Source organism: Heliangelus exortis, chromosome Z, assembly GCF_036169615.1.
Source record: "Heliangelus exortis chromosome Z, bHelExo1.hap1, whole genome shotgun sequence".
Taxonomy (NCBI): Eukaryota; Metazoa; Chordata; class Aves; order Apodiformes; family Trochilidae; genus Heliangelus; species Heliangelus exortis.
The window spans coordinates 51,252,531-51,276,440 of NC_092454.1; the positions used below are offsets into that span (position 1 = coordinate 51,252,531).

The following is a 23,910-nucleotide window of genomic DNA, read 5'->3' on the forward strand; positions in this document are numbered from 1 at the left end:
CCGACCGGCCAGGCGCCACGGTCAAAGCCAGAAATAATCCATCTGGGATGAGGGTTGCAGTGCCAGCGCCCTGCCAGCCTCCCTGAGGCTACCGGGGAGGAGCGGGACTCCCAGGACTGGGACGGAGCTCAGCCCAAGGTGGCTCCAGGGATGCTGCTGAAGAGGACCTGACATCGGAAGGGATCAGGGGGAAGGAGCCACCAGGGCGACGGGCTGCGGTGTCTGGGGCAGGGATGGTACAGAGGGGATAGAGGGCTGGTGATTGTATCATAGTAAAAGGGAGCCACCGGGCAAGCTTAAAAAGGCATATTTATGTAAACCCTTAAAATACAAATTGGGCAAATAGATAGGGATGCATAATTTTTTATATATGCCCAACTCTCCCTTTTGGGGAGGGACTTGCTGGAACAATTGGGAAGAGTAATGAGATTTAGTAAGGGAGACATAACTCTTGAAGTAAAAGATAAGGATTACATTAAAATAATGAGCTTACTATTGGCCACCAGTCCCGTAGTAGGAAAAACTGACCAAAAAATAACAGATCAAGTTTACCCAAGAGTATGGGGTTCTGATATCCCGGGGAGAGTGAAGAATGCTCAACCAGTTATTATACATTTGAAGGAAGGGATAAGACCAATAATAGAAAAAATTCTGATATTAGGGTTACTTAGGGAGTGTGAATCTAGTTATAATACTCCTATACTACATAAGTATAGCAGGACCTAAGGGCTATAAGTAAAATCACAGAGGATCTGTACCCAGTAGCAGCAAATGCATACACCTTGCTTACAACTTTAACCCCAAATTTAATTACAGATTAAATTACAGATTTTAGACGCCGCCTTTTGCCTCCCTCTCCATAATGCCAGTAAAAAATTGTTTGCTTTTGAATGGGACAACCCCGAAACTGGACGAAAAACCCAACTTATATTGACTGTGCTGGATTCAAGGATTCAAGAACTCACCCACTATTTTTGGCAATCATTTGGCTCAGGATCTGGAGTCCTGGGAGCTGCCACCTGGAACAGACAACTCACTTCAGTATGTCAATGATATCCTGATAGCCACTGAAACTCAAGACACATGCACAACATGGACTGTGAGTATCTTGAAATTTCCGGGCTTACAGGGGTGTCGTGTATCCAAGAAAACTCAAATGGTTCAACAACAAGTGCCTTATCTGGGATATGAAATCAGTGCAGGCCAGTGCACACCAGGGCAATAAAGCAACCCACTTGAGTCAATCAGACCTTAAGGAGAATCCTATGGAAGAAGCAGAAAAATTGGTTCACTGATGAAAGCAGCTTCATCCCGAATTGAAAAAGACTGTCCAGATATGTGGTAACAACTGCCACTGAGGTAACAGAATCCAGACTGCTATCCCAAATACCTTGGCACAAAAGGCAGAAATAATTGCCCTTACTCGAGGGTTGGAATTGGCCCAAAGGAAAAATATTAACACATACACAGATTCTAAATATGCCTTTGGGGTTGTGTATACGCACAGAGCAATTTGGAAAGGAAGAGGACTCAAGTACCCAAGGAAAAGAAATTAAACATGCTGAAGAAATTCTGAAGCTGCCCAAGGCTATTCAGCTACTACAGAAGTAGCAATAATTCATACTAAGGCACACCAGAAACTGGTAACAGACTGGAGGATAGAGAAGCAAAATGGGCAGCAAAGGTAGAAATAGGCACAGAGAATGCCCATGTTCCAGATGGACAAATAATACTTGAGGGAAAACCTCTATACACAAAGGAGGATCAAAAACTTATTAACTGACCTAGGGGGTGAACATAATGATGATGGATGGGCTTATACCTCATAAAAAAAATTACAGTCCTTTCTGGTAAGAAAAGAACACAAAAAAAGACTCACTGGGGAATGGAAATCTTCTTAAGAGCATAAATGGAAGAAATCTGTATGCAACAGCCAGGCAGGTGGTAAAACAATGAGATGCCTGCCTTAGAACAAATCCTTAAGTTATTCCAAAACAAGAAGTAGGTCAAATTAGGGAGGGGCAATGGACCTGGACAACAGTGGCAGATTGATTTCACAGAACTGCCAAAGAAAAGGGGATATAAGCACTTAATAGTGATGACAGATACCTTTTCAGGCTGGCCAGAGGCATTCCCTACTAGAACCGAAAAGCCCAGGGTGGTGGTCAAAGCACAATTACAAGAAATAAAACCACATTTTGGAATAGCAGCAATCATATCATCAGATAGGGGACCTCGTTTTATTTGAAAAATAGTACAAGAGGTTAGTTGCTTTATGTGTTATACTAAGAGAGCAATGAATGACTATGAGCAGTGGAAGAAACATCAACTCCGTCAAAAGGCAGAATCAGGCAAATATTTCAAAATGAAGCCTAAACAGAGAAAGCATTTTTTAGTTCAAGTGAAAGAATTTACAAAGTGAATAGAGAGAGGGGGAAATTGATGTAAGGGTTAATATAAAATGCCTGCTAGTAATTGTCTAGGGGTCACATTGACCTGATAGAAGCCAACACAGAATGCTTGTTTAATAGAAGCTAAGAAATTGTTTAGGTAGCCATCACCTTAAAAGGGAAATATATGTGCTAAATTAATAACTATAGCAACCTTGAGTTAAGAAACAGAACACACTGTTGGCTTGGCTGAAGACTGAAGAAATGCTCATGCCCAGAGAAGGAGAGGGGAAAATTTACCCAGAGAAAGACCCTGCTTCAGTTTTACGTAATCCCCACCACCACCACCAGGAGACACTAGGTAAGTGCAGGAGATTCTGAAAATGACCTGTTGGGACTAATTTGAATATAAACCAGGAGTAGGTGATGCATATGTAAAGGCATATTGTGAAATCTAATGAATATGTAAAACTTCAGTGCATGTAACAAAAGCCTGATTGCAAGATTGGTGCGCACGGATTCCGGGGGAATCAGCTCCTCGTGTGTCCAGTGCTGAATAAACATAACCCTCTCTAGAACTTCCCAAGTTGTAGAGTCATTTTCTGCAAGGTCACTTTTACTGGTTCAGTAACCGCTTAGTTTAGATATTCATGTATTTTTAGAATCTCCCCTAGAATGTTGTTGACTTTTCAGCTTTTATATATCACAACAATTCATTTCAAATGTAAGAAAAACTTTATTGGTCCATTAAACATTAAATCTATAACAATACATTCACTCAGTATACAAAAGGAAGCATCCATAAAAAACATTAACATGCTTTAAAAAGGCAAAGCTGTTCACTATTTTATATTTGAGATCTTATAATTCTGAAATCTTTATCAATTCTTAGAAGTCAAAGTGTTACATTTACTATAGATCACAACACTCACAGAAAATGTTAAATAAACTAGCAAATCCCCACTTCAGTGGGCTACAGCTTAATAAAGTAAAACCACACATATACACCAAAAAGTTCCCTTGAGATATTAAGAACCTTGAAAAAAGACTAATTATATCCCCTTATCATTAAGAAAGTCTTTACATTTTGACTACTTTGCATCCAGTTTTCAAACATGGCATATATGAGACAGAACATCACTCACAGGTGGTAAACAAAAAGTTGACAATGAACTCAAATGTTCTTAGTATATTTTTTCAGCTTGTATGTGACAAGCTGAACAGTTTTCTCTGAAAGTTAATTCTCCTTGCTTTAAGTTTGCATGGATGTTCAGCAACATCTCAGCACCTGGACATGGATGGGTAAGAGGAAAAACAAAGCTACAGTATGATTAATGAGACATTATTTCCCACAGTTTTCCAAAAACCTTAGCTTTGCACTGAGGCTTCTTTGGCAAAGGCACAGCTGGAATGCTGCACCCCGCAGCTCTGACGAGCAAAACCCCCTGGTAGCCTTCAGCTGCTGGAACAGTTTCAAAGCTGACAGCTGTTGCTCTGAAGAAGTCTGTGCAAAGGGCTGTACACTTCAGCACTGGAACCTATTGAAGACTAGAAAACAGGGGGAAGCCACCATGGCTTATATCTGAAATAAATTCCAACTTTTTCAAAATCACATTATCGAGCATCATTTTGGAATGAGTCAAAACCAGATGTGAGAAAACAAAATATAACACAACAAAACAAAAAAACAAACCCAGATTTAAGACCTACTTGAAATCTACAGAATTTATTTGAGCATCAAAAAAGCAGCCATTGTGCCAGTCACCCAAAATTTTAACTTCAAACCCTGCACAGTGTTGTCTGCATCCCCATCTTGGAGCACTTGGGCATTCTGCCATCAGGATGTTGAAAATGGAGAGACATACCAATTCCCAACCTACGTATCCTGTTACAAGTTCAAAAAGGCAAAGCTTTCCAAGCACTTGACCCCTGGCATTCCCTTGTATTGTCATGTGACACACTCAGTTCAAAACTACTGTTTACAAAATTGAAAACACAAAGTAAATGTCATGGCACTGATTATGTGATTTCCTCCCACAAGAACTTTAGGCCACTTTAGAAGACAATGAAGCAGTTTTCACTGAGGAAAATGGATCCATATAATAAATAGTCCTTGACTTTGCTTCAACACTGCAGGTTGTCCTGCTATAAAAAAAGAAAAGATCAGCAAGACTTGGCGAAGAAGTCTTTGCTGATTCTTAGCACCGAGACATCCCCCTTGATAGGAAGCAGAATGGGAGTGAAGCAGGTTTGAAATGCCTTTAAAAAACAAATTCAAGAAAAAATGGCAAATAAAATGAGCAGATAAAGCCTGCAAACAAAAGATATTTTTTCCAAAGCACAGAAGGAAAGGAGAGCAAAACTTCAGCTGTAGATAATCTTGCTCATCTAGCCACACAGGTACAGCCTTATGGCATTTCACTTTACCATCTCACTTAAAAGAAAAGCTTAACTGTTTGTAGCATAAAATCTTTACAGGATGTTTTAAAAACAGTCAGTGGATTAATTTGTGATCAATCTGTTCAGAGATGCCCATGATACCCTGGGCTGCTAGCCATAGTTCAGGCAGCACTATCTTGAGTTCCCAGATTTTACTGATGAATTGGTCAAAACCAGAGAGCTGTTAAAAAACAGCTTTTTCACAAGTGCAATGGTGCTTCATTAATAGCAGTGTTCCAGAACCCAGTCCAGAAATGGCTGCACCAGTGGCTGATGAAGCATTTACACATGCAAAGTGTATAATCATAAAGCGCTTCTACATTTGTAAAAAGGTGCTAAAACATAAAATAAATAAATAAATAGACATGCAGTGTTTGTGATTCTGTGAGGGGATAAGCCCTCTCTCTGGACTACACATACACCAGCAACACTGAATTACCCGTTTCAGACAAAAGTGGCCCAACTCAGCCAGGATTTACTGAATTAGCTGGCCAAGTACAAGCTTTTTGAACCACGTGGAAATGCTTGAAGTATAAAGCTATTATCACAACCATTTAGTAACTGTGATGTGCAAACACAGTGGAGTTCCTTACTTGGCATCCTAACAGCTGCCAAGGGCTGCCTGCAAGCTTTGAGGAACTAGGTGCTAAACAGAAAACAAGCATATCCATCTGCTTTTCACATGTTCTTCATAAGGTTTGATGGTTTCGCTTGTTAGTCCAGCTATTCAGATTTAGAGACTTGCTCTCCAAGTACATTCCATTTATTTTATCCTAAACAAGAACCAGTCACAACTGGGGCTCTCAGTTCCCTTCACGAGAAAAACTAAAATCGTTTCAGTCTCAGATGGCAGTGATGTTCCAAATAACCTTTCTTATGATAGCAAACTTGAAAAAGTAGGAAAACACCAACCAAATTATTTCACCTTCCCAGCAGAACTAATTTCTGTCAACAGGATCTGTTCCTACAGGATTCATTAAATGACAGCATTAATTCAAATTTAACTAGAGGAAACTTAGTGCAGGACGTGTTTTTTAGTCTTCCTGTCTTTGTGACAACAGCTTCCTTGCTTCACACAGCCCAGAAATACAAGGAGCCAGCAATGCTCCCTTATGTCTGGGAGTGAATTCAATGAACAATCATGGCACAAGGCAGGACAGCCACCACACAGCTGACTGCCCCAAGCAGAGCACTTTCAGGTCTGGGGAAAATTAACTGCTTATATCTTAAATGTAAATGTAAGCAACAACTGCTCATTTATTTCTAAAAGCATTAGGCTATTTCTGAGTTTTCCCAGTTTATCTCCCACTGTACAGTAATACCTGATCAGTCCCACCCCCAGAGGCTGGTCAAGCACAGGTTATTTGCTCTTTCACATGCACCATGGGTCTGACTGTGCCTTGTACACACCAGTGTAACACACAAGACAGCATCACCCAGTCACAGGCTCAGTTCAGGGTTTCCAGTTCCAGTGCCACCTGAATTATTAGCTATCATAGCAGTAGGTATGAAGGCACTTCTTAAAAAGGTTTTAAAAGCACTTTTGTGTGAACTGTTTGTAAGCTCTGAACTGGGTATTTGAATCCTTGGCCACAGCCAAGTATTTTATGAAGCAGTTGCACCTGGAAGTTCACAGTACAGATTTTACAGCAAGTGCTAAGGCTTTAACATTTTTATGGCCAGCTGGACTCCATGCCCCACCGAGGAGCTACAGGCTTTGCACACCCAGGTGCCACCAGCTACTGATTACTTAGAAAGGCCTAGAGATCCACAGCTGGATCTAGGGCCGCAGTATGGACACACAGGTCCTCAAAGGTATTTTCAGGATCTTTTCCCACAGTGTTTGCTTAGATGCAGACAAAGCAGTGTAGTCAGGCAATATCCCATTCTCACCATACATATATCTGCAGATCTAGACAATTAAGGTAAATAGTCATTGGAAGGTGAGGATGAAGGAGCAGCTCAGTGAGGCATGTGCTGCCTAAGGAGAATGGACTCATGCCTCACTCCAGACTTTCCTCTTACAACCCTGCTTCTCCTGTGCAGAACGTATTTCCCAAAATACAAACTTTAAAAGCACAAGGAGATGCAGGAAGTCCTTATGCAAGCACACACTGCCTACATTAAGAAAGTGTTTTTGTAAACAAATAAGCACATCCATCAGCCAAGATATGTAGTAAGTCATCCACATTTGTGACTGGGATACCTGCTCTTAGAATCAGAGAACAGTTATAATTCCTTGGCTTACAGCTTGACATAGTGCATGCTTTTTTCTGCAGAACATCTTACCCAGATCTTTCTGTTATAAAAAAGCATTACTAATTAAAAAAAAAACAAAAAAAAACCAAACCAAATATGCTTGGTTTTTCATGGTACAACACATTTGGCACTAGAAGGCCTGTGGACCTCTGTACTTCAGGGAACAGCATTCATCATGGGAGAAGCATAAATCTGGACTTTCTCAGCTGCAGCTCACAGGCCCAGAAGTGAATTACTATTGTTTGTCAGAATAGCTGCTATGAATTAAGACACCTGTCATCATTGCACAGTCCATAAACTACTTTCTCAGAGATGGGACAGATAAGGTTTCTACCCTGTAAATGCATTAACAAAGGCTTTTTTCTCCTGCAGATGGTTGGATTCCAAATGCATGTAGAGACAAACTGCTGGCTGGGCTTCCTCCATAGTGAAAAGAGGTTTTGGTAAGATCAGAACATCCCAGCAGGAGTAGAGATAAAAAGCTTGTCTCTCTCTCCAGTGCTATTTGTTGCTTTTCTAATTCAACGTCAAAGCTAAGCTTCAACTGCTTTTTTGCCTGTAGATGCAAACAAGAAGAGCATCAAGAGAGTCACCTCTGGAGATCGCTTTCCTGCAGATCTCATGATGATACTCCTAATCACTGTGGTAGGTAGTATAAGTGTCTGAGACTTCAGACCTGTAAATTCTATTGAATCAAACCATCGTTTTGGTTGGGAGAGACCTTTAAGGTCATTGAGTCCAACTGCTCACCTAGAACACTGACAAGGTCCATCACTAAACCATGATGTACCTAAGTTCTGTTCATCCACATCTTTTAACACCTTCCAGGGATGGTGAGCCCACTACTGCCCTGGGCAGCCTGTTCCAGTGCCTAACGACCCTGTCAGTGAAGAAATTGTTCCTAATATCCAATCTAAACCTCCCCTGGTGCAACCTGAGACTGTTTCCTCTTGTCCTAGCATTTGTTGCTCAGGAAAAGAGACTGACCTCCACTTTGCTACAACCTCCTTTCAGAGAGCTGAAGAGAAACTCTCCCCTCAGCCTCCTTTTCTCCAGACTCAACAACCCCAGTTCTCTCAGATGTTCCTCATAAGACCTGAGCTCCAGAGCCTTCACCACCTTCACTGCCTTTCTCTGGACTCTCTTCAGCACCTCAATGTTCTCCTTTTAGTCAGGGGCCAAAACAGAACTCAGTGTTTGAGATGCAGCCTCACCACTGCTGACTACAGGGGGATGACCACGTCCATAGTCCTGCTGCCCACACTCTTTCTGATGCAGGCCAGGATGCTCTTGGCTTCTTGGCCACCTGGGCACACTGCCAGATCATATTCAGCTGCCTGTAGACCAACTCCTCCAGGTCCTCTTCTGCTGGGTGGCTTTCTAGCCACTCTTCCCCAGCCCTTGCATGGGGTTGCTGTGACCCAAGTGCAGGACCCAGCACTTGGCCTTACTGAACCTCAGACAACTGGCTACATCCCACTGATCCAGCCTGCTGGATCCCTCCACTGATCCCTCTGTAGAGCCTTCCTGTCCTCAGGTAGGTAGGTCAGCACTCCTACCCAGCTTGGTGTCACCTGCAAATTTACTGAGGGTGCACTTGATTCCCCTGTCCAGATCACTGATAAAGACATTAGACAGAACTGGTGCTTACACTGAGCCTTGGGACACCACTTACGACCAGTTGCCAACTGGACCATGTGGTCCATGGACCACCACACTTTGGGCCAGGCCATCGAGCCAGTTTTTTACCACGTGAAGAATGCATCTATCCAAGCCCTGAGCAGCCTGCTTCTCCAGGGAAATGCTATCTGAAACAGTGTTGGAGGGTTTACTAAAGTCCAAGTAAAAAACATCCACAGCCTTTCCCTCATCCACTTTGTCATAAGAGGAGATTTGGTTAATCAAGCACAACCTGCCTTTCATCAACTCATGCTGTCTGTGTTGTCCTGAATATACCATATAATGGTACTCAAGATGATCTGCTCCATCACCTTTCCTGGCACTGAGGCCAGACTGGCAATTTTCACTTGCAGCGAGTGTGCATGGGCTTGGGAAGATCACACCCCTGGCAAGCTCCAAGCAGGGGAGAAGCCCTAGGACACCATAGCAACAAGGCAGCTAAAAATGGTAATAAAAGAAAGAGCAAAACTGACATCTGATACATAAGGATTAATCACAAGATGTGCATTAGCACATAGGCATGCAAATGTTCTGGCCATATCATTGGCCTCCATGTTGTGCTTTTCTGTTTCGCAGTAAGCATTGGGTAAAGGCTCGATCACACTTCAAAAGCAGTTCTACAGAACTGCTGTACTGGTTGGTTTTGTTTATATCCTGCATATTTCACATTGCATGTGTACATAGAGAGAGAACTAGTGAGAGAGAGAGAGGGGGAGAAGAAAAAACCTCTGAGACTAGCACAGGTCTTAAATTCATTACATCCAAATGTAGTGGGTTCAAATCTATTCAGCATTTAGGGCATCCAAGTTGTTGTTCTCCCACCCAAGGATCTGCTTAATGAAACTAAGAGACATAGAAGGGCTTAATATCGTCAGATCAGTCATTTGTAGTAAGGCAGCTAGTGCTACATTTGTGTCTTCTGGTTTTGTTTTCCTGACTGCTCACCCTCTGCTTGGAACAGGAGCTCTCTGGAAAAGCTCAGTGTGGATAAATGGATTGGTTGCCTCAGCCCCACCCCAACAGCAAAATTAACATCAATGAAGATTATAAAAATATAGCAGTTAGGAAGAATATTTTGCAACCAACACACCATCAGAAAAGGAAGATGATGCACTACCATCCTTTTCTGACCATAAGCATATTTAAAATATTATGAAATTAGTAACAGAAACAGAACTGAAGATCCTGCAAGATCTTTAGACACAACAACTGACAGTAGGGTAGAAAAGTAAATGAGCACTCCATTTTCAAATTTAAGAGCAACTGGCAGTGCCTCTTAATTAGCACTTTCTCAACAGCAAACATTCTGAATAAAGAATGTACCGTATTTTAAAACCCTGTGCAGTACATACAACTTGCAGTTCAGTTACGCTGACAAAGCAAAGATGGACAATATTCAGAGTTCAAGGGTTTGTGTATAGAACATTCCTTCTGTTAACAACTGGACCAGATCTGAATTGCATAAAATATTCAGGTGCTTTTTAAAGTTATAAGAGAATAAATACTCTATTATCATTGGTACTTTCCTTTCTCAATCTAGGTATACAATAATTTAATATATTTAATATTTAGATAAGCAATTTTTAGTACATGTTTTGGAAGTCAAATTCTTACATATTCTCTATTTCTACAGATGTACTTGGTTATGTTTTTGAAAAAAATTATCTGGATACTACTTGTAAGAATTATATGCTGTACAAAACAGCAGTCCAAATCATCACTGCAAACTGTAAAAGATAAAAGTTAATACAAGAGTATAAAAAGGAGAAGATACCCAACATTCACAGGAAAGAAGAAGATATATCTGCACCACGATTTTTTCAATGAAACCAGACAAAGATTGTCTGTTATTTGAAAACCATTTCACTTACTGCAGCTTATGCAGTAACTGTGCTACCTACACTCCACACATCAGTGCTAAAATGTTTTGGAACAGATTTTTTTCCCCTGGACAATTCTTGTTCAGGACAACTTAAAAAAGTAAAAAATTCTTCAATAATTTGTTCAGTTTGACTAAAAAGTTATTACCTGGTACATTACATAAGTGGGCAATGGGTGATTCCTCACTACAAAATTACTTGTATCTTTTTTTCTTAACATGAAAAAAAAAAGCCCAAAGAAAAGAAAAAAATAAGAAAAACACAGAAGGACCTTCTGAGTATTCACACTGAGAACTCTCTGGTTGGGCAGCAGAGGGGAGCAATGAGAGTCCATAAGTACAGACAGACACAAACCCAACAGGAGACCATCTTAATCCAGAAGATGGACCAGGTTCCGGTGAAGAATTTTTCAATCTCAGCACTTTCATAACTGTTAAGGGAAAACAAACAAACCAATATAAACTCTCCATTATATATTTGACTGCAATATCCTATCTTTTGCCAAGTGGGTCTCAGACTTCTACTAGGCTAATCCAGATGGAAGCAGGGGAGAGGAGCCCTTTACAGAGCAAACCCTTGCTCAAGAATTGCCCAGGAAAGATTTGCAACATCTCTTCCAGCTTCTTACTTAAGAAACAGAGACACACTAATGGCAGTATTTCCTGTTCACATCTCCCCTCTTAAATGCTGAGAGACATTAATTTCTCAGCTTTAAAGAAATGCACTTACTGGAACCAGTGAGTTACTGTCATCATCACGTAAAGTGAAGCCAAGAAGAAAACAAAGTGGAAGTAGGCATAACTGTACACAGTGCCTTTCTTCTCATCATAAATCACAGTCTGGCCTCCCCTTTTTTCAACGTGCCCTTCAGCATCAGCTGTAAGACAAAGGAAACAAGAAAGCTTTTGCAAATTTGATGAGAACTGGAAACAGCAGACAACTTCACAAAGAACACAGCAGAACATCTATGTTGTTGATTTAGGCAGGTATGACACAGAGCAAGACTTGGCTTCAGGGCATGGACCTAAGCCTTCAGTAAAAGAAACTGGGCTGCCAATGAAATCCTGCTTTGTATCAACTTCCTGGCCCACTGGCTAGTTTTTGAGAATTTGGACCATTTAAATTGCTCTGTCTATTGTATAGTCCTCTGGCAAGTCCAAGCTGATAATGCTGACTGTACCAGGTCTGCAAACAGTACACGCCCTTCCTAACTCACTCCTGAACTGCAGTCCTGTGCTGCTCTGAGCCAAAATTCCAGCAGTCAGTCACACCCACAGGCACACAAAGACAAGAGTCTACTCTTTGTTTCAGTAATCAAGTGTCCTTTAAGGAATTATTAACTAGACTGTTGTTTTAAAATTGTATTGTTACATCTCTTTTTTTCCTTCCCTATCATAACTTTGAGCACTTCAGTTGCTTCAGCTTTCTATGCTGAAGAATAAAGATACAAGCAGCTCTCCAATTGTGTCCTTACTCTTTTGGCATTGGTTCAAAAGCCACAGGTCAGGTAAATTCAGTGAAAATGTAATTACCATCTCCATCAGGCAAACAGCAAAAGCAGCAACGAGCTACCTGTGGAACAGACAACAGGAAAGGTAAGAGTCTGCGCTACAGTGAAGAACAACAGTTGGGGAAGGAAGGTCTGTTATGTTTGTATTACAGACACTAATTTAGAAAAAGTCTGGTTTGTATTTCCAACCAGCACAAAACTCAAATTAGAACTTGTGAAGTAGTTCATAACAGCAGCTCCTGAGCTTTGGAAAATCCTGCTCAGTAAGATTTGGAGCAAATGACCCGTTCTTTTAAGAATTACTCTACATAACTCAAGGCAAAAAAAATGCTGCAAATACTGCGAATACAAAATGGTGGAAAAGCTACAGTAAATCAGCTGTACATTAGTAGTTCAGAGGGTACTTACCTCTTCAGACTTGCACCTCAGTGCTTTTTAAATAAAAATTTTCTGTACTGAAATGAAAATTAAGGGAACTTTTAAAACCCTGTTGCATGGGTTGGAAATCAACTGCACACATATAAGTCAGAAATAGATTTATCTCTGCAAGCTTTTGCTGAAATAGAGCAAGAATGAGTACAAGCAGAATCAGTAAAAGCAGAAACTTGGTTTTACTGATTTAAATGAAGATTTATGGTTTTTTGACAGATAGAAAAAGGAAAGCTGAAAGTGACACGTTGAGTGGCAGTATAAGTGGAAAAAGGGTGCTGACCACCCAATAAATACCCAAATTAATACACCAGAAAAGTAAGGGCATTTTCTGCACCAGACCACAGCACAAGTCAGTGCTTTCCTTAGTGCATTACCAACACCACTTGTTCTGTTAAAATCCTGTGGTTTGTGATCTGATGAAGACCATGCACTCTAATATGAAAACTCCCTTCCCCAATTATTACATCAATCAGCCTTTTTAGTATGAAAGTTAATTAACATATATTAGGTCACAGTGCACACTGCAATGTAATGAGGTAGTGGAGTTTCACTGAAGACTTTGTATTGTTCATGCTTAAGTAAGACAAACTGAAGTACAGCCCTACCCTGGAAATACTTTGCTTCTTGAGAGCTCAGAGCTGTCCATGAAGGGTAAAAGATACCTCTGGACAACCAAGACAATGCCAGCATCCCCTCTAACACATCTCTAAAACCCTCACAGCATCACAAATGCTATTGTACTATTGCAAGACTGACTCTGGTGGCATCTGATTAACTGACAAGTGGCAAAAACTACGCAGAAATACTTTCTGAAGTTCCAGTATGACTAGGAACCAGCAGCATGGGTGTTACTGATTAGTCAAATCACTACACCTGAATGCTTGAAGGGTATAAGAATGCAGTGTAAAAACACATCTGGGGTGCACCAGTTTGGCTGGGACACCTCATGCACATCAATTTATCCTTGTAATTCTACACTTCGAGCTAGCCTCTCTCTTTGGTCAACATGGGCCAGATTTAAGGCTTTTTTTAACAACCCTGAAAATCAGACAGTAAGCCTTTAAGATAAAGTTGTAAAATCTTAGAAGACCAGGTTGTAAGAGACATCAAGGATCATCTAGTCTAATCTTCCTTGGCAAAAGCATGGTCTAGACAAGATGGCCCAGCACCCTGTCCAGCTGCATCTTAAAAGTGTTTGAGAACCCACTACTTACCTAGGGAGATTACTCCAGTGGCTGATTGTTCTCACTATGAAAGCTTTCCTCCCCATGTCCAACTGCAGTCTCCCCAGGAGACATCTGTACCCATCACCACTCATCTTTTACATGTGACTCCTTGTAAAAAGGGAGTCTCGATCTTCCTTGTGGCCAACCTTAAACTACTGACCATAGCAATAAAGTTTCCTCTAAGCTTTGCTTTCTCCAGGCTGAACAAACCCATTTCTCTCAGCCCTTCCTTGTACAGCAAGCTGGCCCGTCCTTTGATCACCTTTGTGGTCCTTCTCCGGACCCCCTCCACGCTACCCACATCTTTTTTGTATAGCGGGGAAAAAAACTGAACAGTGTTATAGGTGTGGGCTGACAAATGCTGATCAGAATGGGATGATGACTTCTTTATGTCTGCTGGTGATGCCTTTGTTGATGCAGCTGTAGAATCCCAAAACAAATGTTTGTCTCAAAAGAGCAGCCCTGACAAAGTGGACACTGTGCTTGGGTGGAGGCCTCATTCGATAGCCATCTGGGGTCTGTTCTCTCAAGGAGAGACCCTCATTTGGGTAACAACCCTGATAAACAGGGCCCTATTCTCACAGGAGCAGCCCCTCCTTTAGTGGCTATCCTGATAAGCTGAATACTGGCCTGGAAGGGGAGCTCTGTTTGATGGCCACCCTGACCCTGACAGGAGGACAGTTCCTATTTGATAAGGGACAGGGGCAGGAGAGCCCTGTGGAGGCAGAGTGACATCTTGCGTGTGCCCTGGGTAAGGCCACTGGAGAGGGCACATGCACAGAAATAAGGGTTATTGCTGTGTCATTCCATCTGGAGGGGCCCAAGTGAACACCTGGCTGTGCAAGATATGCCAGAACCCCCCTGAAAAGGTGGGGTCAGAAGGCATAAAAGAGGCACACTTGAAATGCTGGATGTGTGCCCACCATCCCACTTCTTTATCTCTCTCTCTCTCTCTCTCTGTGTGTGTCTCTAACCTTCTCTGGACACATGAGGGTAACATAGTTTCTAACTTTGTTAAGTTTTACTCCCTGTTGCTTTGTTAAGTTTTGTTAGTTGTAACCTGTTCTTTTGACCACTTCCTGAAGTTTTGCTAAATTGTAACCCATTGCTTTGAAAGTATTGTCACTTATAATTCTGCTACTTGTAATCTCACATGCTTTATAATCTTACTCACTTTTAAGTAAAGTTGTGTTTTTATACAGACCTCCTGGGTAATAACCTTGCTCCTGAGTACTGCTCAGAGAATTCCTGAACTTAATGTCCCCGAATGGGTTGTTAAAGGAGATTAATTAGAGGAGGAGAAGGATTGGACCAAGCCGCACCCAGGCTCCTCTCTGAGGGAGTTTACAAAGCAGGGGGGTCCAGTCCGAATCTCCCTGGGTTGACCCCCACTCTGGGGAGCCCTACCCTTGCCCAGTCAGTGGGATGTAGAGACATGCCCACTCCGTGGGATGTGATATTTTTTTTGGCCCCTGCATCTGGGGATTCGTGATCACTCTGTGAGAGGTGACAGTGCTGTACCCAGCTTGTGGGGTACAAAGAAAGCCAGCATCCTGTTGGCTTTCTTTAGTGCTGCAGCACACTGTTTACTCATACTAAGTCTGTTCTCCAGCAGACCTCAGGTCTGTTTGTACACAGCTGCTCTCCCACCAGGTGGATCCCCAGCCTGTGCTGCACTCTTGCATTATGTTTTGCCAGGTGCAAGACCTTACACTTCTCTTTGTTGAACTTAATTAGGTTCTAGATAGCTCGCTCTTCCAGCTTGTCCAGGTTTTCCTGCAGGGTGGCTCTCCTTTCTAAAGGGTCCTCTTCTCCACCCAGTTTGGTATCATCATCAGACTTTATCAGAGTATACTTGGATCCCATCATCTAGATTACTTATAAAGATATATCTATCCATGAGGAACTTCACCTGTGACAAGTTGCCAGTTTGAAAAGAAGCTATTTACCACCAACCGCTGGGTGCAGCCTATCAGCTGGTCACCCACCCACTGCATGGACCACTCCTCTATACCATGATAGCTCAGTTTCTCACTCCAAATGAAAGTCCAACAGAAACACTGAATGGCAGTTTTTACCTGTGTATTCACAATTACAGGTTCTTACTGGGTTCATAAACTCTTGAAAAGCTAAAAAGATCGTTTTCTTTAGGACACTAAACCCCATTTTCATATCTCTTTCTACTACTATGCCAAGCCTCACTTACAGCACCAGCCTGAGCTCCCCTTGGGGTCACACTCCCACTCCGAAGCACGTGATGGGGTTCCCACAAACTTTTTAATCAGTTGCAATTAAATCCTTGCACACACAGAGTGATGAAATTAGCAATGCTGGCCCACACATAGCTGGGCCTTCACAAATCTCAGTTGTCTGCAGCACAGACACCAACAGATGCTTTGTACACCACAAACAACTGCAGCGCTACGTTCACACTCCTGGCCAGGAGACAAAGGCCCTTTGACATGGGGAAGGCAATCAGAGAGCAATTAGTTGCCCTTCACCAGTTATTTCTTTATATTTACATTCAGCAGCTTTTGAAATCAATCAGCAGCTCTTTGAAATCAAACAGTCCAGAAATAATCCCGTCAGGACACACTGGGGCAGAAGAGGAGGACATTCCTGGTGAGGGGGACACATCCAGTGCCCACGCCACACCGGCTGTCCCCAACCTGTCACTACTCCAGCTGCAGGACATGCCAGGGCCCCTTGCCTTTGGCCAGGAGCTCCTGTGGCAAAGGATGATCAGTAGGTGAGAAGGGTGGCTGTTTTCTCTCCGGTTGCCCCCTCCTCAGAACAGGGAAGGAAGGTGCAGGTCATGGGTCCTGCCCAGATCTGCAGGCAGCCCAGGCTGTGTCTGAGTGCTCAGTGCTGAGCCATAGGGTGCTTGGTTCCTCACTGCTGGCATGGGCAACCTGTCCTGTCACACTGTGGAAGCTCCTCTGGCACTGACATGTTCACACAGTGAATAGTGACTTGCTTCCCCATGGCCAGCTACTGCAAACTCCAAGTGCCTCAGCAGATACTTCTGCATTTTGAATTCTCACAATCTGATTAAGGACTTGAAATATAGAAGTTAAAACTGCAGATGCAATTAACAGCAACTAGGAGAGAGCTAGGGATGCAAATTTGTCCTCCAAATACATGCATACGTTTGAAATGTGGCACTAGCAAACCTAAGTAGGTAACTATTGCTCAGTAAAAACCCCACTCATTTCCTAGGGTTACTGGGTGTTACCAGGGTAAGAAGGCTGATAAATAGGCAGGTGGGATGAAGAAACCTGTACTGCTGAAACAAGGACAAGAAATATAAACTGAAATTAAATTTTAGGCAAAAATAAAGGAAGTACTTATGTGTGGAAAGAAAAATACGAGATAGAACTTGGGATCATAGCTGCTGTAAGAACAAAGACAGCCAGACTAAAAATATTCAAGAAAGCCTCCATTTTTGCTGATAGCTTCCAGAAGAGTTTTCCTTTAAATGAGACGACGTGAGTTTGTGTGGAACACAACATATTTGCAGGAAGTCCGCAGGATGTTAAATAAACTGCAAGAGCAGCAAATAATTTCAGTGCATAAGGATGCACCCACAGGATCAGCAAGAGCTGCAGAATGGTCAATGCAGACAAGTGTTTGAGTCCATACTCAGAAGCACATATCATGCATGCTACAAAAAACCCTTAGTTTTCACCTAATTACATATCATTTAACTGTGAAAACAACAAGAAAAACACACGAGAAAGTCTGGACAGAAATCCTGTGGGAGGAAACAAAAACTCACTTCAGTTTCAGGTGCTGCATATATTCCCCTCAGTGCCTCTGAGCTTGCACGTGTTGTTGAGGTCAAACTAGAAGCAAAACAAGGTAAGTGTCAGAACCCTCAGCAAAAGGTAAATGACTTTTCAACACCACAGTAAACATAAATTGCCTACTCCCGTGCCTAAGCTAAGCTTTTACCTGGATATAGCATCAAGCACTAAGCATGTAGAAAATTTTTTCTGCACAAGTATAAACAAGCCTATAGCCAACTGGCCAAATCTGAATCACAAGCTTCAAAGTAGGTCCCATTCTGACAGGTGAATTGATTTACCACTAGACAGCAGCAAACACCTAAGTGCTCCAATTTGCAATTCAGAAGAGATCTCCCCTGCTCTACAACCAATGCCTTCATCCTAGATCCACAGTCATCAATCTGTCTCACCACTTCTGTGAAGTCCTTGTCAGTGCCAGTTGTCTGTACCAGTTGCTGGAAATCACTTTCTTGCATGACTGTAGTTGTTTAAAGGGAATCATTTCTAGTTTTTTGTAATTACAAACGTGTACTCCTAACTTCGTGTTACTCACAGGGAGATGTGTGTTAATGCTTTGCTGTACAGGCTGAGCCTCAGTAAGCAATACTTCAACACATTCCCCTTGCAGGCCTTTTCTCTCCAGCTCCACGGCCCACCTCCCCTGCAGGCTACATGGAGGTTGTCTGCATTCCTGAAACACCTTCCTGAGGCACTGGAAATACCGTACTGATGTGAACTAGATCATTCATGTATTTCATATCAGAATTAAATGGAACACACATGCTTATTTGACAGTAGAAAAGCTCCTTGTTTTCACTTCAGAATTATGAAGCTTTCATATGTTAATTCTGAAGCAGACTGATTCTGAATCAGAAGCAGAACCTGTTCAAAAACCTGTAGCAGGCAGGCTGTGCTTTTGCTCCTCAGCCAGAACAAGAGATACACCACCTTTCAATCATCAGAAACTCCCACCCCTCCCTGTCCCAAAGCATGACTTAATTTGCTGATGTGAGCTGCAGCAACACAAGGTAAGCATCATAGCTATCTGGGCATAACCAGATATTTTCAGAGCACTAGCAAATCCTGATGGCAGTACTCTGCTCATCACTTGGACAAAGGAAGACCTAAACTCTCCCTAACAGTTTTGTTTGTTTTTAAGACACTCAAGGAATAGTCATAGTCTCTGCCAAGAGGCTACAGAAGTTCTGATAGTTTGTTTAGATGGACATAACTACAGAATTTTTCTTTCAGAAACAGTAAATACAGAATCAAAGCACCATGGCCAGACGGAAATTTTTCACCTCCACCTTCAGATGTAAATAGCTCTAATAGGTTTTAACAAAAAATATTTATTTCAGAAGTTGTATTAGCTTGTTGAATATTTTTGGCTAAAACATCTAACCAATCTGAAACAGAGGAGAATATGAACCTTCCAGCTCAGTTCTATTTTACTTCTCTGCAGTATTTTGTCTGAATGAGGCCTGCTGTAAGCCTTTACCTAGTTGGACAGAGACATTGCATTTACAGTGAGATAAATGTAACTGCAAACTCCTAGACTTACCAAGAATATAAAATGCAGCCAAACAAAATGGTAGTACCCAGGCCAGTGACCAGGTTTTCATCTCTGTGCAGGCCTTGACTAAATTCAGGTACACAGATTGTGATATTCTGATTGTTTTCATCCAGGACTTCACAAAACAAAACAAAAAGAAGAGTTAGGAAAGCTCATTACACTGCATTTTGAGGAAGTGTTCAGACTGAAGGTTTTCAGTGAAATATTTTTATTACTTCAGACACTGGATAGGTACATCTCAGTTGTTTCCATATAGTTGTTTCTATACTTCTTAAAAAACCATTTTATAAAAATCTGTAAATCTGACCTGGCAGATTCTATATTTCAGGCAAACCAAATGTAGGGGACTGCGTCTAACTGGCACAGACAATCAAGAAAAATGCATGTCTGGTAAGCCAAGAAATAAAATTTTGAAATTTTATTAACACTTCTCCCAAGACCACAGAGCCATATAAGATTACATATAAGGTAGTACAGATCCAAGACCATACATTCTTTTGATGGCAGAGAAGCCTTGAGGACTCTATGAAATTCATCCTCAGTGAAAGTAGCTGGTGTGTAGCTGCCTCATTCTCAGACTGGTATACATAATTAGAATAGATACACCAGTTATAGGGAAGATTTTACCTTAACATCTAAGAAAACACTACTTCTAGGTCCCTGAAATTAAACCAATTTAGTCCTTGATGCCAAGCTGCATCTGTCTTTTGGTGCCTATGGGGAGCCAAGGCATGGCAGAGTAGTCCACAGCATGACTATAGAGCAAGATTATAGCTGCACCTTATGGCAAATCAAAGAGCTTTTTGAGACAATGCTGTTTAAGGCAAATTGTGTTTCCACCTCCTCTTTCCTTCCAGCAGCCATACTGCACCCCCATAGGCACAGCACAACTGTTTGTAGGGGCAGAGGGAAAAATGCAGTAAAGGCTACACCCAGGTTAAAAATAAACTGAGTCCTCTGACTTGGTGAGGAAGAACTTTGCACTTCCCCAGTTAATGCTGTTTGAACTATTCAACACTAAAAGTTGAGCAATAACAAAGAAGGGTTTTTTTATTACTACTAGTTGGAACCAGAATAGCCCTCTTTAAGTGAACAGATTGCTGATGGTTACCTGAGAAAAGGAAACACTTTGAGGTATTACTGTTTAGGTCTTGCTGGGTTTTTGTAGCATAAAGAACTTAAAACACTGGTGAGTTCCCTGCATCTGGCTTGCAATGCCACTGCTTAGAAGGCAACTAGAGTATAGGAAATCTGTTGAAGAACAGCATCATCTCAAATAACTGCAACATAACTCCAAGTCCTTTCTCAGAATGTTGTCTCTTAAAATGAAAGATGAATGGTACTCAAGTTTTGCTTCATTAGCAGTCCAGAGCTAAGGCTATCTAGCATTCCAATTCAAGGAAAAATTAGTTTATTATCCACTCTGACGGCCAGAACCTACTAATAGGTGGTGGACCTAGTAAACTGTTAGATGGAATGGACCCCCCAGCTTCTTTATATGGCATCAAGACCCATTTGTTCCAACTCCTTTCCCATTATGTCACCAAACAGATTAGGTACTTAGTCACATGTTGCTGTATGAGGACATGCACTTGCCACAGGAGGAATGGGCTTACAAGACTCTGGGAAATTTGTCCATAGGAAACAGGCTGGAACTGCCCTGGTGCAACAGATACAAGGTAAGGTAACCTCCCCCAGACCAAAGCATTTAAGGAACACGGAAAGTGCCAATTACACTTGCATAATTGCAAACTCTCTGCCAGACAGTTGGGTTTTTTTTTTTTTAGTTTTTGCCATTTTTTCTGCATAAGGTAGGAAAGATCAAATCTAGAATTCCTATGTCCCTGAATTTGTTAATTCCAGTTTACTGAATTTTTGCTTTTAATATATGGCAGATCTCAAAGCATTTACATAAAGCATTACACAACTTACTAGTTTCTGGTGGCTTGCTGGAGAGAGCTGAGAAAGTGAGGTACATGACGTAGCAGCTGATAACTCCTGACTGCAGCAAACCAGAATGGGGCTGGCCTTTACAAGAAAGTGGAAAATATGTGATTTTTGCAGACAAATTAACAAGCTGAAAAAGAAATTTGTATCCTTTAAAGAACTGCACACTAGCATCTTTCAGAAGAGTATCTTTTGTGTTTTATTTAAAGCATTTCCTAAGTCTAGAGGCTGTTCAGATAAACTTCCTGTGGCATGTAAAGGGAAAAGAGTCCATTCTTTAGTTCTTGCCATTTTAGAAAGGCATTTAAAGATTTCCTTATAAGAAAAAAATCACCCACCACTCTTTCCTAAAGCACCAGCTTTCACAGAATCACAGAATAACCTTGGTTGGAAAAGACCTTCAAGATCATTGAATCCAACCATTAACCTAACACTAGCAAGTCCTCAACTAAGCCATATCCCTAAATACTGTGTCTGAAGCCTTCCAAAAGCTATCAACAAGCTGCCATGGTGGTTTTACTCGCCTGTAAAATTTGTGTTGGAGTCACTCAAATTACTATGTCCAGGTCCAATGCATGCAAGATGCTAACAGCACACATAAAATACACTGAAGCATGAAGTACAGCTGTTAACTATGCGAGCCCCAAACTTTACAGGTGGTAAACCACAAGCAAGTCAAAAGTGAACCACAGTGAGTAAGTCTGACAGCTGCTACCTCACCTTCTGCCACTGCAAGAATTGTGTAAGCTCCACACACATTACCAGCCACCAGCAGCACACAAGGTACCTTTACAGTATGTCTGCCTGATGGCACATCCAAAATTTCACACACCTTTGTAGCTTTAGATGCTGAGATGATGACCAGCAACAGCACTTCACAGTGTACACAAAGGGAGAGGGGCAAGAGCAGCACTAATTCTGAATTCTCATGACTGTTCCTGCCCAGAACATGGCTCATGCCTTCAGGACACAACTGTAAGAAGCACCAGAAACCCAGGAAAAGAGGTTGGCAGACTCACGATTCTGGACACAGGGTGATATGGCCACCAGTGACACGAAGAGGCACAGGCCACCATTGACACCAATCAGGACCTTGTTGTACATACAGCCCTCTGAACGTGTGTAGAAAAGAGCCATGAGGACTAGGGCTGCCACAGCAATGGAGTACAAGATGAGGGTGACCAGGGCAAGCAAACCGTTCCACATCTGCTTGTGATTCGCACCTGCAGTCCTGGGAAGAGAGACAAGCACTTTTTTTTTTGTCTCCTTTCCTCCCCTCGCCCCAGAAATAGCACTAATAGCTAAACAGTTCATATCCTCAAACACAAAAGAGACTGCTTACTTTCCTGAAGCATGTGTACATTACTACACCAACGCAGGTCCTGCAAGGTTCCTCCCATGAAACAGAGGAAACATTCCTCAGCATTAATGTTTATCCTCTGTATTATGATGCCCAGCTGCTTCTGTAATTACAGCCCAGTGTGAATCCCAGATCTTCCAGTCTCTGGGATCAGCCTGTCAGTACATCTCAGCTTGATACTTTGGGGATCTCCTCATGGGGAACTCTCCCAGGCTCAGCTTGCAAGTGGTGCTCCTCACACAAGGACAGCAGAGGCACACTGAGTATGCTAACTGGATAGGATATGGTCATGCTAACTATATGATAGGACTCCAAAAGTTTTCAGAAGAAGAAATGAGACAGAAAGGGTGGAGGGTGAGGCAAGAGTTTCTATATATATGTAGGAGGACAATTATGTTTTTTAAATCAATGACAGGATAAGATAAGATAATAGCAAATACACTTAAAACAGTAATTAAGTCAATGCCAAAATGGGATATATGTGTGTTGATGATGAAATCTTGCATGTTTAGATGGAAGTGAAGAAACTGACAGGAAAGTAGTAGCTCTCATATAGAGAAAATCAAAATAATTTTATATGTATTAAGCTGACAAACAAAAAAGCAGGATTTACCATTTTATATCACTGCATATAGTTTCACTGTTACATTTTGCAAATTCAGCTTTATTCTCCTGCATCATTTGCAAATAAACCTCTAGAACATTTATTTTCATATAAAACACAAAACAACTCTAAGAGGTGTTTGCATTTCAACATAATACTACTTACTGTAAGCCAAGCAATTCAGGTTAAGAATAAATCAGCAGAGTAGAAGTGAATAAAGAAGAAACATCTCTGCTGAGAAGGAGAAAGTAGAAGCAAAGATGAACAGGTCTAAATATTGACATTAAAGTGTCTTCTTTCAGAAATTATATCCATGCTACTCTAAATTCTTTGTTATGAGAAATTCATTGTTCAGAATTTTATGTAAATAACTACTTGCCCAACACATACCAATTTTTATTCCATTTGTGTGCAAATTCAACAAGCAGGATGAGCTGAATGGCAATGAAAAGGAAGCCTCCTGTGGCTCCTACGTAGCGCCAGGCTGCAAGGCAGAGAGAAAGAAAATAGGTCAAACTGCAGTAGCCTTTCCCTTGAGATAAAATAGAATTACTCTCTATGAGGTGAAGCCATTATGTGGTTTGAGTATCTCAGTCTCACAGGACATAGCAGGAGGTGAGAGAATTCAGCTGAAAGGCCACCTCAGCTAACTCAAGATTAGCTCCCTGCTTAAATCCAGTTGCAACTTGCTATACTTTCAAAATAAGAATGTTAGGACTGGGTGTTTCCTTAACCTAGAGAATTTTGGTGGAGACTATGAGTTACTATATTCAGACAGAAAGTATTGAAACCTTTATTTATGGCTGGTGGGAGGGAGGTGGT

At 41.7% G+C, this 23,910-nt stretch overlaps 1 protein-coding gene across 2 annotated transcripts in view; it reads right to left on the reverse strand.

Annotated features, from left to right (window-relative positions):
* Positions 1–3,106: 3,106 nt before the first annotated feature.
* SERINC5 (serine incorporator 5) overlaps positions 3,107–23,910 on the reverse strand; it is a 45,387-nt gene continuing 24,583 nt past the window's right edge. For both annotated transcript variants that reach the window (XM_071731603.1, XM_071731601.1), the window contains 8 exons: positions 23,479–23,572; positions 22,144–22,355; positions 21,110–21,205; positions 19,166–19,292; positions 17,595–17,661; positions 12,181–12,220; positions 11,378–11,525; positions 3,107–11,078 (listed from right to left, as the gene is read on the reverse strand). In XM_071731603.1, coding sequence (XP_071587704.1) covers positions 10,931–11,078; positions 11,378–11,525; positions 12,181–12,220; positions 17,595–17,661; positions 19,166–19,292; positions 21,110–21,205; positions 22,144–22,355; positions 23,479–23,572 — 932 coding nt within the window. In that variant the 3' untranslated portion in view covers positions 3,107–10,930. The remainder of the gene's footprint in view (positions 11,079–11,377; positions 11,526–12,180; positions 12,221–17,594; positions 17,662–19,165; positions 19,293–21,109; positions 21,206–22,143; positions 22,356–23,478; positions 23,573–23,910) is intronic.